Genomic DNA, 14,624 nt, shown 5'->3' on the forward strand with positions numbered 1-14,624 from the left:
TATTCTGCATCTGTTTTTAAGTTCAAAGTGCTTGAAATGACATGAAGGTTGTGCTAGAGCTCTGCAAAGCCACAGCCCGAACTGATGCTAATGACTTGCTCTGGGCACAGAACAAAGGCTCATAGGGGTGTTTGAAGGAGCAAAGGCTGGTGTGATACTGCCAGAGGACTGTGTATAGCGGGAAGCTTGATGTCCATGTCACCTTCTAGAAAGAGTCCTTGTGAGGGGTCCTGGGTGCCTGGTCCAGGAAGAAGCGATAAGCAGAGGGCAGAAAGGAAACTGCTGTTCTTTGCCATGTTGACCATTTGGCTGTAGGGCTTAAGGACACCTTGGCATCCTTCATAATATCCACCAGCAGCACACAATGGCACCATGACAGCATTCCTCCTGTGAGCAATGGTGCTGTGCTACCAACAGCTGGAAAAGGACTGTCAGAGCAAGGAAGTTCCTCCATGAGAGTAAGGGATAACAGGCTGGGTAACATCTCCAGCACCACCTCCCAAGGGCAACTAAAACAATGCTTACTGACAACAAACCACAATGTTTGGATAGCCCCAAAACACCTCACAACCTTTCAGAATTCACTCTCTCTGCACCTCTGCACGTCAGGACATGCCAGCACTGTCCCTTTACAGATCAGGAATGAAATGTGCTCCTGAAAACCAGAAGTGAGCTATCTGCAGCCTAAACAGGACGTCTTTGACATGAAGAATTGAAACTAATTATTCTGAGACTTTGGTGCACAGTTCTAGACCATGTGCTTCCCCTTCCTGTTCCAGCATCCTGCATTGTGTGGCACTGCCCACATCTCTTGGCAGCATCACTGAACAAATAAAAACAACTCCAGAGAGGTCAGGGTTTGGTGTAACAGCCCCTAAGGGATGAAGTGAGGGTTAACCCTCAGGAGTTTCTTGAGAACACATTTGTTTTCCATATTACAGGAACAATTGCAGCCACGGCTCTGTCACTCATACGCAAGAGGACAGAAAGATGGATGATTCAGGAGTAAGTTTTCAGGACAAGACCGTTACACACAACAACAGCCTATGCTGGCAGATAACCCATCACAGAGATGAAAAATGAGATGTCTGTTGCAAATGAGTCTAGATAATGTAGTAAGTTCACATTAGCCATGCAGGAGCAGGGCGGGGCTTTCCTCTGGTGAGCAGAGGGGTGATTAAAAGAGGGCTCTAGGGAGCACAGCAAACAGGAGCAGGCAAACGGGCGTGGCACAGCAGTTCAAGCAGGCAGGGTTGGAGATTTCCTCCTGCTAATGAGGTTTTTAGTTTGTTGTTCGTTGTGTTTTTGTTGGGTTGCTTGGTTTTGGGTTGTTAGTAATGGTTTTTACATGATCAAAAACTGCAGTTAGTAAGAGTGTGTGTAGCCAAACAGAACCCTCCAAAAAGGATGTGTTCGTCCAGACCCCTTCCTGTGCCAAGTATTTGAGCTTATCAGTGGTACCAGGGAGTGTTGCAGAAGAAGCCTGCCTGTGCCGTGAACAGGTAAATGATCCCCTTTCACTGGTGGCCGAGCTTAGGGCGGAAGTAGAAAGACAAAGGAGTATTAGGGAAAGTGAAAGGGAAATAGATTGGTGGAGTTCAGCCCTTCCATCCTTGATGGAAGCCCACCAGGAGTCAGAGGACTCCCATGCCTCCCACTGCCAGAAGGACACCTGGTGGATGAGGAGGAGTGGAAATGGGTCCCTACTCACAACCTACCCAAGTGCCACCTCAGAATAGGTATGAGGCCCTGGATCTAGAGGGTCAGCCAGATGACCCAGAAGAAAATTATTTGCCCAGTGAGCCTCCCAATTACACTTCATCTGTAGGATGGATCACCACCTCTGACATTAAAAAGAAAAGAAAGGTACTCATTGTGGGCGACTCCCTCCTGAGGGGAACAGAGGGCCCCATGTCACCCAGACCAATCCCACAGGAAGGTCTGCTGCCAGTGGGGCCCAGGTATGGAATATCACCAGGAGACTTCCTGGGCTTATTGTTACCCACTGCTGATACTCCAGGTTGGCAGTGATGAAATTGAAAAGAGGAGTGTCACGGCAGTTAAAATGGACTTTAGGGCACTGAGTCAAGTGGTTGATAGGGCAGGAGCACAGGTAGTTTTTTGCTCAGTCCCTTTGGTGGCAGAGAAAAACAATGAAATGAATTAGGAATGTCCACATTATCAACAAGTGGCTCAAGGGCTAGTTTCATCAGCAGAATTCTGGGTTTTTTGATCATGGGGAAACTTTTACAGCACCTGGCCTGCTGGAACTGGATGGACTCCATCTCTGCTAAGGGCAGAAGAATTTTAGCTCATGCACTGGCAGAACTCACTAAGAGGGCTTTAAACTAGGTTTGAAGGAGGAAGGGGATGCAGCTGGGCTGCCTGGAAGCAGGCCCAAGGGTGCTAGGCCCGAGTTAGGGGTGAAATCACTAGCCCAGCTGAGGTGCATGGATACCAATGCATGCAGTATGGGTAACAAACAAGAGGAGCAGGAGGCCATGGGACAACAGCAAAGCCATGATGTAGTCACAATCACAGAAACGTGGTGGGATGACTCACATAGCTGGAGCACTGCACTAGATGGCTACAAGCTCTTCAGAAGAGACAGGAAAGGGGGAAGAGATGGAGACATGGCCCTTTATATTAGGGAGGCTTTTGATGCCGTGGCATGACACCATGTTTTGTGTTTAATGATGCCATCAAGTGTGCCTCAGATGCTATTACAGACAAAAAGCAATAAAGCAAGGAAGAGAGAAGCTTGGAAGTCTTCCATTTGAGCCATTCCAATCCATTTGTGTATCATCACAAATAAAGAGCAGTTACTACAGAAAATTGTGCTTCAGAGAGCAGACCTCAGAAAATAACCTATACTACTGAAAATCAAAATCAAGACTTTTTCCAAGCCACCTGATACACCACAGCTCACATCCACAGGGCTGAAGTCTGAACACCCAAATGAGGCAGGCTGCACCTATCCAGCTCAGGCTGGTTCCTGAGCTGTGCCAGCACCCAACAGAGTGCCAGCTGAGAGGAGGCAGTAGCCAGACCCATCCTTGCTGCAAAAAGTCCCTGGGGGTCTATGGCCAGGAGCATCTTCAGGTGCCAGGCATACCTCAGTGCTGCCTGCATCTCCTTACAGGGCCCCAACAGCTCCAATCCTGACTCCTAAAAATGCATATTCCTCAGGCTGTCCAGAGGGCAACAAAGGGCCAACAACAGCAAATAAATGTGGTGACTGCATGGGCTGGGATAATGGTGCACAGTAACTGCCTTTTGAGTTTTCAGCATGCTCCTCAGCATGAATTTGGCCCAGGCTGATTATTGCTTTCCCAAATGATGCCTGGGCAAAGTTTAGGGATCAGTACAAGCTTTGGGCCCTTCCTGTTTTGGATATGGCCAGCTTGCTCTGGGGAGCAGAAGGATTTAGCTGCTGGACAGAAACGACTTTATTCGAGTTGGCAAAAGCAATACTACAGTTCCTGTCTGCTTTTATTTACTAGTTTAGCCACAGTCAAACCACCTACCACAGCTGTGTATTTCACTGTCATTATAAATCTTACTCGCTCTATGATTCGGACATGACTGGGCATTATCAGGCAATATGGAAAGAAAGGGTTTGACTCTTACCCAAAATGTACAGAAGGTAATGGAAAGTATTTCTTTTGCTTCAATTACAATGGTCATTAACAACTATCTGAATGCCACATTTCTGTGCAAAGGGAAACTTTTCTGCAGGCAGATCTATAAAATCGCTTTTATTCCATTTACTAAAGGGATAATAGAGAAATCTAACTTTTAAGTACTGTGATATGACCCAAGAAATTCAAGTGCAGAATGAAGAGCTGCCAAGTCCCAGATGCATCTGTCCCTAGGGCTATTCCTTTTTAATTGACACTTTAGATGATTCCAGACCTAGTCAAATGCTGCGAGGGGCAGCAGTAAAAGATGTGATCCCCAGGTGTGTTAATTAGTACCAGCCTACAGTTATATAGCTAAATCATGAATTTTTGGCAAAGTTTTACAGATTGCTTTCAAAAATGGTTTTCCATTTTTGGAAAAAATGGAAAAAGCTGATTCTTTGATCCTTTGAAATGAAGACAGAAATGTCTGCAGCAGGTCCATGGGGAAAATGGAACAATGGTTTCATTAAGTCTGCTGAATTAGGAACCTGACAGCATCAGATGAAAGGAAAAACAAGTCTCCCATCTCAACTTAAACTCAGCACACATTCACCCCACAGTTTCTTCAGTGAACAGTAAAGCAATAGGGCAGCTCTGAATCCATCTCTCATTAGCAGTCTGTCTCATCTATGAGCAGTTCCCTGCATCTGTTGATTAAAGATTTCCCCTGCCTTGGTGAAAGGAGCAGGCTCATCGATGAGGTAATGCTTTTTTTATTCTAATTAAGGACCTGAGTCATCCTATTATTGTGAAGTCCATGAAACAAAACATGTTTAAATCTGCCCAATTACATCATGTACAAACCTCTTCCAAAGGAGAAGTAAAAAGAAAAAAAAGAAAGAAAGAAAAAAAAAAAAAAAAGACACTTTTGATTCTGTGCAGTCATAAATTTCTCCTGTAGCCTCTCTAAAGGATCTCCTGCCTCCTACTCCTCTCTTTCTCAGTTAAGTAAGGACTTGCTGCATACACCTGCAGAGCAGCTCACAGCACCTCCTGCACACCTTCAGTGCTGTCTAGATCTGCTACAAATGCCTGCATGTCCTGCCAAACAGGAGGGGGAAACTAAAAGCCAAGAGTTCACTCAGAGGACGATGGGAATTATTTGAAAGATGGTGCTAGCTAGTGGCAATGGCATTTCATTCCAGTTCCAGATATTGGCTCTACACTTCTTCTGTATACAGAAAAATGCATTTCAAGTTGTTGGTTTTTTTTTTTTCCTTTAGTACATTGTAAACAGTGAACCAGGTCTGTTAAAAATCCTGTGAAACCTTTTTTAAAAGGAGACAATCCACTTTAGCAATCTGGTCAAATTCCAAGCTGGGTATTTACATTTATATGGGTGCAATTGTCTCTGCATTTCCAGTTGAATTAAGTGCTCTTCATTGATGGTGCCACAATGAAGTGTTGCATGAAGCAATTAAGTCCTTGCTGTATTTTACCCCAGGTGAAGATACATTTGTGTTCTGCTTGGAAACACCACTGGATGGTACACACAGCTGTAACACTACACAGACTAGAGAGCTATTTTTAGCCCTTTGGGCTTAGGATGATGGCATAAACACAAATCAACTGTTTATAAAACCCATTAAAGTATATTCAGTGTTCTAATCAGAAAGAAAATGAAGCACATTAAAATAATTACTTAAACTCTTTCCCAAAGGATCCTCATGTTCCAGCTGTGGATGTACTGGAATCACTCAAGCCAGTCATGACAGAAACTCACCACTGAACTTTAAGCCAGGCAATTGCTTAAAAACCTGGGGAAATAATGACTGCATAATCCCATTGGACCAAAACTCCAACACTAGACAGGGAAATTTGAATGCAGATAAGGACAATGCTGGCACAGGGAAGACTCTCACAAGTTTTCTTTAGGTCAGGGAAATGACTATTTCCAAAATAAAAGAAAATACAGAGCAGCCAACTTTAGAGCTGTGACTTGTGTTTCCACTCCAAACCCCTCTGACAGTGTGAGTGCCCTAGCTCTGATCCCAAGGTACAGTTCTTTGTGATTGCCAGGTGCAGACACAGCAGCAACCACCTGTGCAATACACTCTCCTGAAGGAGTGCTTATGGATAGAGCATGTGTCAACCACAAGTCCAGAAGTACCCAAAAATCTCAGTTTTCCTGAGCATAATTCCACTCAGTCTGCCCTCCCAAAGAAAAGCCATGAGAGGAGAGGGTCAAGTCCTTCACCCATTCAACTCAATTTCCCTGTCTGGGAAGTACAGCTAGGAAAGGGTCTCGGTTTCACCACTCGGAGCCACACAAGCCTTGGCAGAATTATCTCAAGAGAACAGGTTTCTGCCACTCAGAAGACATCACACTGAATGAATATGGATGATTCTGTGAGATTCAGTAGCTAAACATGTTTTCATTTTCCATTGTTTTCTTTCAATCACCCTCAACCTCCCATTTGTGGGGGCACAGCAAGATTTTCAGTAAGGAAACACATTGGAAGCCATTCTCAGGAGATGGGATTGGTGGCAGAAAAGAAAGGAAAGCCCTCTGCATGGGAAACACCACTCACAAAGCACCTATAAAAACAAAAGCATTCAGGAGACAAACCGGAGGGACTGAATTCCTGCAAGGAGAGCATCCCTGCCAACCTGCTTTACTCCCTAGCCACTCAGTTAAAATAATTCCACGGAGAGGCTACAAGGTTGCGCCTAAAAAAGGTTGAGACCAGACAGTTTATGAAAAGTGAGGCAGGCTTATCCCCTAACTGGGTAGGTAATACAGATTTTTTGCTCCCTTTTCTTCCTCTTGGATGGAGAAGAACACTATAGCAGACTACTATCCTTGGTTTTCATAAAAATTTCATCTGTCAGTAGAAGACCAGCGGGGTTGTTTACTGGGACATTGCGAGTTGCCAATCCGACAGCAGCTGGATTGGAATTGTGACAAATACTTGTGTCACTTGGCAAAGTGATGGTCAAACATGCCTTGCAACCTAAGCTTGTGACTCAACAACTGACAGAAAATAAAGATTTGCCTGTTTAAATCTCTGAAGGCTTCACAGCTGTGAGCATGGATACACACACTGCTAGGAAAACAAAGCTCTATTTTCTCATTCATTGTTTTGACTATCTGTGTTTTGTTAAAGAAAAAATAACCTGTATCTTCACTCTTCTTTGATGTTTTGACACCTTCACTCTCTTTTAGCTGACTGGGACACACAAGTTGTTTTTATGCTGTGTATAAATCCTACTGGATTCAGAGGGGAAGGCAAACACGTACCTGGATGGACCAAAAGGCAGCTGTGAATTTGTGAGTGGCTGAGGAGCAGGATGCCTGAGGAGTGGCAGGAATACAACCCTGCCAGCCAAGGACCAGACGGCACAGCAGCTGAACACACATTTTGACAAGTTTGCTCCAGACCATCTGTCCAGCAGACAGCAGCTGTGCTAGGACACCACTCCAGACTGCAGAAATGTCCTTCCTTGGAGGGAAAACCCCATAAGCAAGTATGCTACCCTCACCTATTACAGCTCTGGGCATTCCATCAATAAAAGCACTTGGAATGATGCTAAATGCAGGATTTCCCTTAAGCTGATTTCTGCCTCCTCATCAGAGACTCTCACTGCCCAAGGTTTCTCACTCTCAGCTGCCCAAGGTTCCTGGCAGAGGAAGGAAGACCAAATATTGCCACTCATTTCTTCCCCAGAGACAAAAGGCTGAGGCCATTCTAGCCTCTTGTGCCACATCAGGGAAGAGGAAAGGAAAGGGAGCATTGGGATCAACAACTCAGAAATCAAGCTCTAGCCTGACTGCCACTAAGGGGCTGGGAAACACAAAGGCATAGCATGCAACGCAGAAACAACTGCTGACTTGTGTGCCAACCTACCTCCTCCTGCAGCCTGCCTGGCTCTGCGGGCTCTGGCAAGGCCAGGGCTGGCTCCTGGCTGCTCATTCCCTGCCAATCTGCTGCTCCAAGCCATCACCTACTTCATCTGCAGCCAGGAAAAGCACCGAGTGCCTTAATAACCTCCTTACCAACTAAACCCAGCAACAGCAAACCTCTAGCACTGGAGGTGCTTGAGCTTGACCCCAGCAGTAACCAGCTACAAAGATTTAAAAAACCTCTGGCAGAAGGTGCCCAAAACATCAGCCCTCACCAGTCCTTCCTAACTCTTGTCAGGACTTAGCTGACTCTGTGTTGAAACAACAGATGCAAAGCTTTCACCTACCCATGTCTGTGCTCCTCAGGAGAGGCACAAATTTGGATGAGGAGAAGCCACAAGGGGAAATCCTCTGGAACAGAGGCACAGAGTCAAGACAGAAACTCTCCAGGACCCACCAGGAGATAAAGGAACTCTTGCCTAGGGAATACTCACCTCTGCGCAGTTTGCCAGGAAAAGCCTATGCCTGGTGAAATACATGCTGTCACTGAAAGATTTGAGGAGGCAAAGGAAAAAGGACAGAAGGAAGGAACCCAGTGTGGAGGAGAGGCTCCTCCAAGGGCTGCAGAGAGCTGAGGAAGACAAGAAAAAAAAAGCACAGGAGAAGGTGGGTTCTCTTAAAGTGGTGAACAAATATTACCTCAGAAGGTAACTGCAGATGAAGAAAATGCATGCAATGAAATGGCTGCTGCATATTTTAACCCATGAGGCAGCCACACTCCTTTTGCAGAATTGTTGCTGCTTTGTTCAGAGGAGCTGGTTCACAGCCATTTTAATCAGCTGCTGTCTGAGGTTTTTTGGAATGAACCGAATACAAGTACTAAATTCAGTTGTTGTGACTACAAAGTGGGAGGAGAGGGATGCTAAAGCTCTTGGCTTCAACATATAAACAGTAAAACTCAGTATTTCACCCAGAGAGGAAGAAGACAAAGCCCAATTCAGTTACTGTGATGTGTTTTTTAACCTCCTGTAAGATGAAGACCTGGAAATGTGAACTTGATCTTGCTTTGATTAAGCAAAAACATCCCAAACTAGATGCCTGAATTCTCTACAGAAAGCCAAGCCCTAGGGTAGCTTGAGGGCAGAGCGGAGCAAAGATGGTAGCAGGCAGAAAGCTCTGTGGGTAGAGGAACATGGGGCCATCCTGGTTTTTTGAGTAATTCCTTCACAGCCTGGGCCTGAGCACAGGATGTCAGTTCAACAACTCAGGCTGTTAGAACAGTCCCTGGCATCCCCCTGGCATGGGACAACCTGCCTTCTCCTAAACCATCCCAATCACAGCCCAGGAGGCAGCACAGGCCAGCAGCCACTTGCTGTGGGCGTTCTGGAGACAGCCAAGCTCACTGAGAGGACAGGAGAATGCCATGGTACAGCTGAGTGCTCAGCCAGCCCTGGCCAAGGGGCCCTGGCACAGCCCAGCTGGCTGAGCACAGCTGCTGCTCCGGATCCTGCTGCAGACAGCTCCCCCCACCCCACACCAACCTGCCCCCAAACCACCTCACGCCTTTTTCCATCACAGAGTTTTCAACAGTACCATCAAGTTCAGGTGAACAGCTCATCCACCCTGTGTTTCTCTTCCATGCCTTGTCCTTCAGAGGATTAGGCTCTTCAAGATCCATGCTCTTGTTTCTTTCATTCCTAAAGGCGTGCCAGTTGGAGAACTCCCTGCAACTGAGACTAGCCCCACAATACTATTTTGCAATTTATGAGGAAAATCCTTTGAAACATTTAGAACACTGTTAAAAGATACTGCACCTTTAAAAACTCAGATACCAAAGCACCATGGTAGCCTACTAAGGATTTAGAAATATTTATCTGCAAATGTTGAGCTCTATGGATTAAAGAACAGTGATAAAGAGTGGAGACAAAGCTAAGTCAATATCCCTAATACTGTCCCTACACTGGGGAGTTAAAATATGTATCCGATCTCCTGGATCTGATTTATAAGGGAATTCAAACATTTTAACGAAGGAATATTATTATGATTGTGGCTCAAGAGAAAAAAAATGAAACAAAACCCCAAACCCAAGAGATGCTGACTTTAAAGAAGATGCTATGAGAGCCTTACAGTGACTTACAAGTCATCGTACACTTAAAGAGCTAAAAGAAGTGAAATAGAGCTAAAAGTGTGCCACTGCTACAAAAGTGAGTATACCAGATTTTGTTACCTTATGCACAGCTGATATCAAAGGATCATCTTAGTCTGAATTAGGAGTGATTTTTCTTACAAGACTTGTATATTCTGTCCAAAACTGGAAAGATTTCTACAAAATCTTTTCCTTCTACCAGGAAAACTTGCAGAGTAATTGGTGACAACACACAGGAATACCAATACTTCAAACTACTGAGAAAGGAAGAGGATGAAGAGAAGAAAACATATTTCAATGAATTTCAACACAGCATTCCACAAATACAAGTTAATTTTGAGCACCTTTTATTCTAGGAAGAACCAGGCTCCTGGGGTAAAAAAAAAAAAAAAAAAAAAAAAAGGAAAAGGAGGAGGGGTGTTAAAAGATGAAAACTTAATCAGAAGTATGTATTGGTTTTGACATGTTCCTGATTTGGACAGCAAAACCCCAAGTCTTTCTGTTGTTAAGAATCCCAGAATCACCCTAACACAGAGAGAAAGCTTTGAGGCATAAGAACCATACAACAGAGAAACACCAAGTTTGGAGATCATCGTTAATACCCACAAAAGATGAAGAGCTGAACTGGCAAGTGAGTTTGTCCACTTGACATCAAAGAGCAACTCAGACACAGCCCTGAAAGCAAGGCAGAGAATCTGCACCACTGGGATGTCTCTTCCAGGCAAAAGGAACCAGGCCATCATGAGCTTCCACCTGGATGATCACCAGCAATACAAAACCAGAAAAAAAAGGCCCTAGTTTAACATTTTGCCTCTAAGGCCAGATATCTGACTGGATATTGGGTGGCTCAGCAGCACAGCAGCACTGCTGGGCCAAATCCAATTCACAGCCTTCTGGCCCAGGAGGAGAAGTTGTTACCAAATGAAGCGTGCTGACAGCATATGGAGGCCTGTGCTACTGGAGCAGTTTCATCCTCATCCAGAAGGCAAAAAACCTGTAAGATTATGCCAAACACATGATTCAATTTAGGCCGGAGCTCTGCTGCTCAAAGCACTCTGGCCACCACTACTGCACGAAATGGACTGGCTTGTTCCAGCTCTGACTGTACAGCTTTCCAAAGGTTTTTCAGAGAGCAAAGGAGCATGGTGGGGTTTTTTTTTCCTCTTTTAAACCAAAATTCACTAGGCACTAGGGAACAATTTACTACTAAACACATTTATCTATCTGCTTCACCTCCTGTTTACCCATTCCCATGCCAAAGTAACTTCAAGCACATGTAAAGCACTGAAGCTGTGGGGCTTCAGCTCCCAATTCAAAGCATGCAAGCACCAAACATTTTAACAGGCACAGAAGACACCCTAAAATGTCCCCCAACAACTGCCCATCCCCTGACTACTAAGCTCCTGCCTTTGGCCTCTCACCTAGATACCTTACTAGATGGCACAGAGCTGGGATACAGTGCAGATGTCCAATCTGATCTCCAGATAACTTCCACGGAAGCAGGATGAGTTATAGGAGAACAGAGACAATGAAAAATGCAACTCAGAATTCTTGTTTCTGCTTTCATGTTTCTGCCCCAACACTGTACATATCAGAGTCACAAAAAATAATAAATAGATATGGAGAGTTCTTTTATAGATAGCCAGCCCCTGCTTTAGAGTGAAAAACATCTGACTGCATAACATGTCATGCTGCAGCTCTGTCCCAGTGAAGACCATACTTCTTATATAAATGAAGTTATTTTAACTCAATAAGAATTCTGTACTTGGAAGGAATGGAAACAACAAACTAACTGGGGATTAAATACCAGATCCTGTCATCCTTCATTGCATTAGAAGACCAAAATAATCAAGATTTTCAAATGCTACGTCAAGCCATGCAGAGGAGAAAAGCAAATTTCTTGCTTGTTTTGGCACAGAAAGCCCTTTACAGCTTCTATTTGTTGTAAGCTGGAAAATATAATTGCATTTTCTAATAGATCCAATAGATCATTTTCCTATCCAAAAAAGGACAGCTGCTTTTGTAAACATACAAACTAAGGACCATTTTGTGGGAAGCATTGCTTTATCTAACTTCTCATTGTAAATAGTTATTTAAATTTTGAAACTCTCCTTAAACAAAAGAATAATTTTGATGCTGAGCAATTCAGCATATTTTGTCAAAAGATTAATAGTTAATGTTTTCTGGTGATCCTTTTCTGATTTAAAGGATTCAATACTTCAAGTAAAAAGGACAGTATCTGGGGGTCCACAATTACATATGATTATAATAGCAGGAGGAAAGTCCAAATAGTGCTTCCAGTATTAATCATCTCATTTGACCAAACTTAGTGTAGGAGACTCCAGCTTAGAGCCTAGAGTGAATGATCCCCTGGAAAAATGATTTAATGCCATTGGGAATCACCAAGAGAGGGGTCTGGCTTGTTACTCTCAGTTACTGCCTATTGCTATGCAGAAGCATTTTGAAAGCACAGTCTAGACCCAAGACAACATTCAGTAGTGACTGGTGACTCTGGGTGCCTGAAACCATCCAGTTGGTTTGGTCAGTGTTTACTGAAGATAAAGAACAGCTTCTTTACTTGGACATCTAAAGCCTGAGACACCCTAAAAAGCAGTTGATACTCAAGATCCCAGCCACAGAAAAACTAAATCTGCTTCCAGACTTTAGTAGTTAGAAATCGGTTTGGAATTCAGTGAGAAATTCCATCTTGAAGTGAAGAAAGTAACTGAAAATTACTGGACAGGTAAACAAACCCAGATACTAATATCAGGAAGCTGTGATCCAGTTACTGTTTCTCAGGCAGTTACTGCTTATGCCTTACAGGCATTTAGCATGTGACACCTTCAGACAAAGCAAAAAGGAAAGCAAAGCCACAAGTGAGCTCAAAAGCAGTTCCAGACACTGTAATCAGAGTGTCCTGTGTACTCTGGAAGGCACATCCACAGAATGCTGGAGGGTTGATGCTTTGTGGTAGAACCCTGCAGTGCCCAGCAAAGCATCTTCTCTAGCTGGGACTGTTACCAAGGCATTCCTGATGTCCCTGTCCCTTTGATGTCCTGAGGAATGCACTGAAAAGGCACTGTGAAGTCTCTATCCTCTATTAAAGCACCTCATTCATTAACTGCAGAGGCTCCTCCTCCTCTATTAAATTTAGCTGTGGAGACAGTGACACACAGCCTTATTAAAAAAATATAAATACCTAATTTACAGGATTTTAGCCATACCTGATTATACCAAGAGGGTCTAAAATTTCCTCTTCTTCCTCATCTCCCTCTTCTTTTTGCTCCCCTTTCTTGATATTTTCCACTGATAAAAGCTGTGAGATTAAGTCTGGTGTCTTCTCCTCTTTGAAAAAATCCAATGTCTCATTTTCTTCATCTTTCTCCCTGTCATCAGGCACGTTTTTACCCTTCAAGTCAATGGCACTGGAAGATTTTGTTCCTGCAAAACACAGTAATGGAGACAAAACTGAGTATACAAGATAACAACTACAGGGTTTTTATACTCTGCACTTGTCTCTGACAATTTTGTTTGAGGAATGAAGGACATGATCAGCTTTTGTGAAACTCTTTCAAAGCACTCCCACTGTTCTCTTTATTCACTATGTGTCATTATGTGTCTGATCTGTTTACTGATTTGAAGTAGTTAAGCAGAGAAAGATAGAGGAAATGAACTTTATCTGAGACACAGCAGCACATGTCAAATCTGCTTATTTATGTTCCTTCTACAGTCAACAGAAACAATAAAATTTCCACATGGTGATTCATCCCATCCAAACGAAGTCATGTGAGAAGTTTCTCTTTGAAGTGCCTATTTCTCTTCTACTGGCTGCAGAGGGACTGTAAATACTCTGCTTATATGTCGGTAGCTAACTTTCACATAGCTAGTAGAGATAAAATCCTCTTTTTGATACTATTTAATTAACTTTGGCTAAAATTAGAGCATTGGACAGCATGTTTCTACAGCAGCTCTTCAGTTTACACTGAAAAATGAAGCCTGGAGTTCTAACATCCTTCAGTATGCAAGATGCATCCAGCTCAGGAAATTCAGCCAACTGAAACATAAAACTAAGTCTTCTCCCCATACCTGTAACATGCAAAGGCCAGCAGAATGGGGAGAAAATGGTTCCTTGTTGTCGAGTTTCTGGATGTCCAGGGAAGCAATTTAAAATAATGAAACCAGCTAAAAAAAAAGGCTACTGAAAACTGTGATGGATAAAATTCATGGTTACACCATTTTGACTATTGAAGTAACGTGGCATGGCAGACTCATCTCACCCAGATTTTCATGTCTGCATCTGCCAAATCAGGGTAAGACTTACATTATTCTAAGGCAAATTTTGATTTCACATTACTTGCACCTAATCTGCCCACAGAATGCAGTCCAGCCTAGTTTAGCTGCTGATGTGCACCATGGTTAGGTTAACCAGCATGCAAAGATCAAGCAACCTGAACTCTGAATTCTCTGTGCAAGGGGTCTGCTTTCAAGAGAACACTTTTGTTGAGGGAAAAAAAAAACCCAAACAAAAACCTTACTATCTGGATCTTGCCACGCATTAAGCAGCTTTTCCCACTTCGACTTTAGGAAGCTGCCAATTTCACAGAACTAATCTGGCCACACTTGACACTTCTGCAAAATGGGCTGTTTACACTTGTTAGCTTCTTGCAACTTCACTTACTTAAAAGTAACCCTCCATTATGAATCATGCACAGCACCAGGCTGGAGTATTCCCTGCTCAGCAGGCCTCAGCTAAAGTAAAAGCAGAGATCTCCTGTGTTCCACTCATTCAGTAACTCCCTCATATGCCCAAGGGACATAAGAACAGAACTACACCAATCACTAGACAAGACAATGAGAGCTGGACATAAGGCTAAGGAAAACTAAGGGGAAAAAAAAAAACTAAAAAGAAAAAAACCTAGCCAGAGAATGTGTTTAACTACTAAAGAATCTG

At 43.6% G+C, this 14,624-nt stretch overlaps 1 protein-coding gene across 2 annotated transcripts in view; it reads right to left on the reverse strand.

Moving 5' to 3' along the window:
- The window catches only part of HS1BP3 (HCLS1 binding protein 3), a 53,896-nt gene that overhangs the window by 22,708 nt on the left and 16,564 nt on the right, over positions 1-14,624 (reverse strand). For both annotated transcript variants that reach the window (XM_066179996.1, XM_066179995.1), the window contains exon 4: positions 12,898-13,114. In XM_066179996.1, the coding sequence (XP_066036093.1) occupies positions 12,898-13,114 (217 nt within the window). The remainder of the gene's footprint in view (positions 1-12,897; positions 13,115-14,624) is intronic.

Source organism: Chamaea fasciata, unplaced genomic scaffold (assembly GCF_029207755.1).
Source record: "Chamaea fasciata isolate MVZ Bird 193981 ecotype frontalis unplaced genomic scaffold, bChaFas1.0.hap1 SCAF_3, whole genome shotgun sequence".
Lineage (NCBI taxonomy): Eukaryota > Metazoa > Chordata > Aves > Passeriformes > Sylviidae > Chamaea > Chamaea fasciata.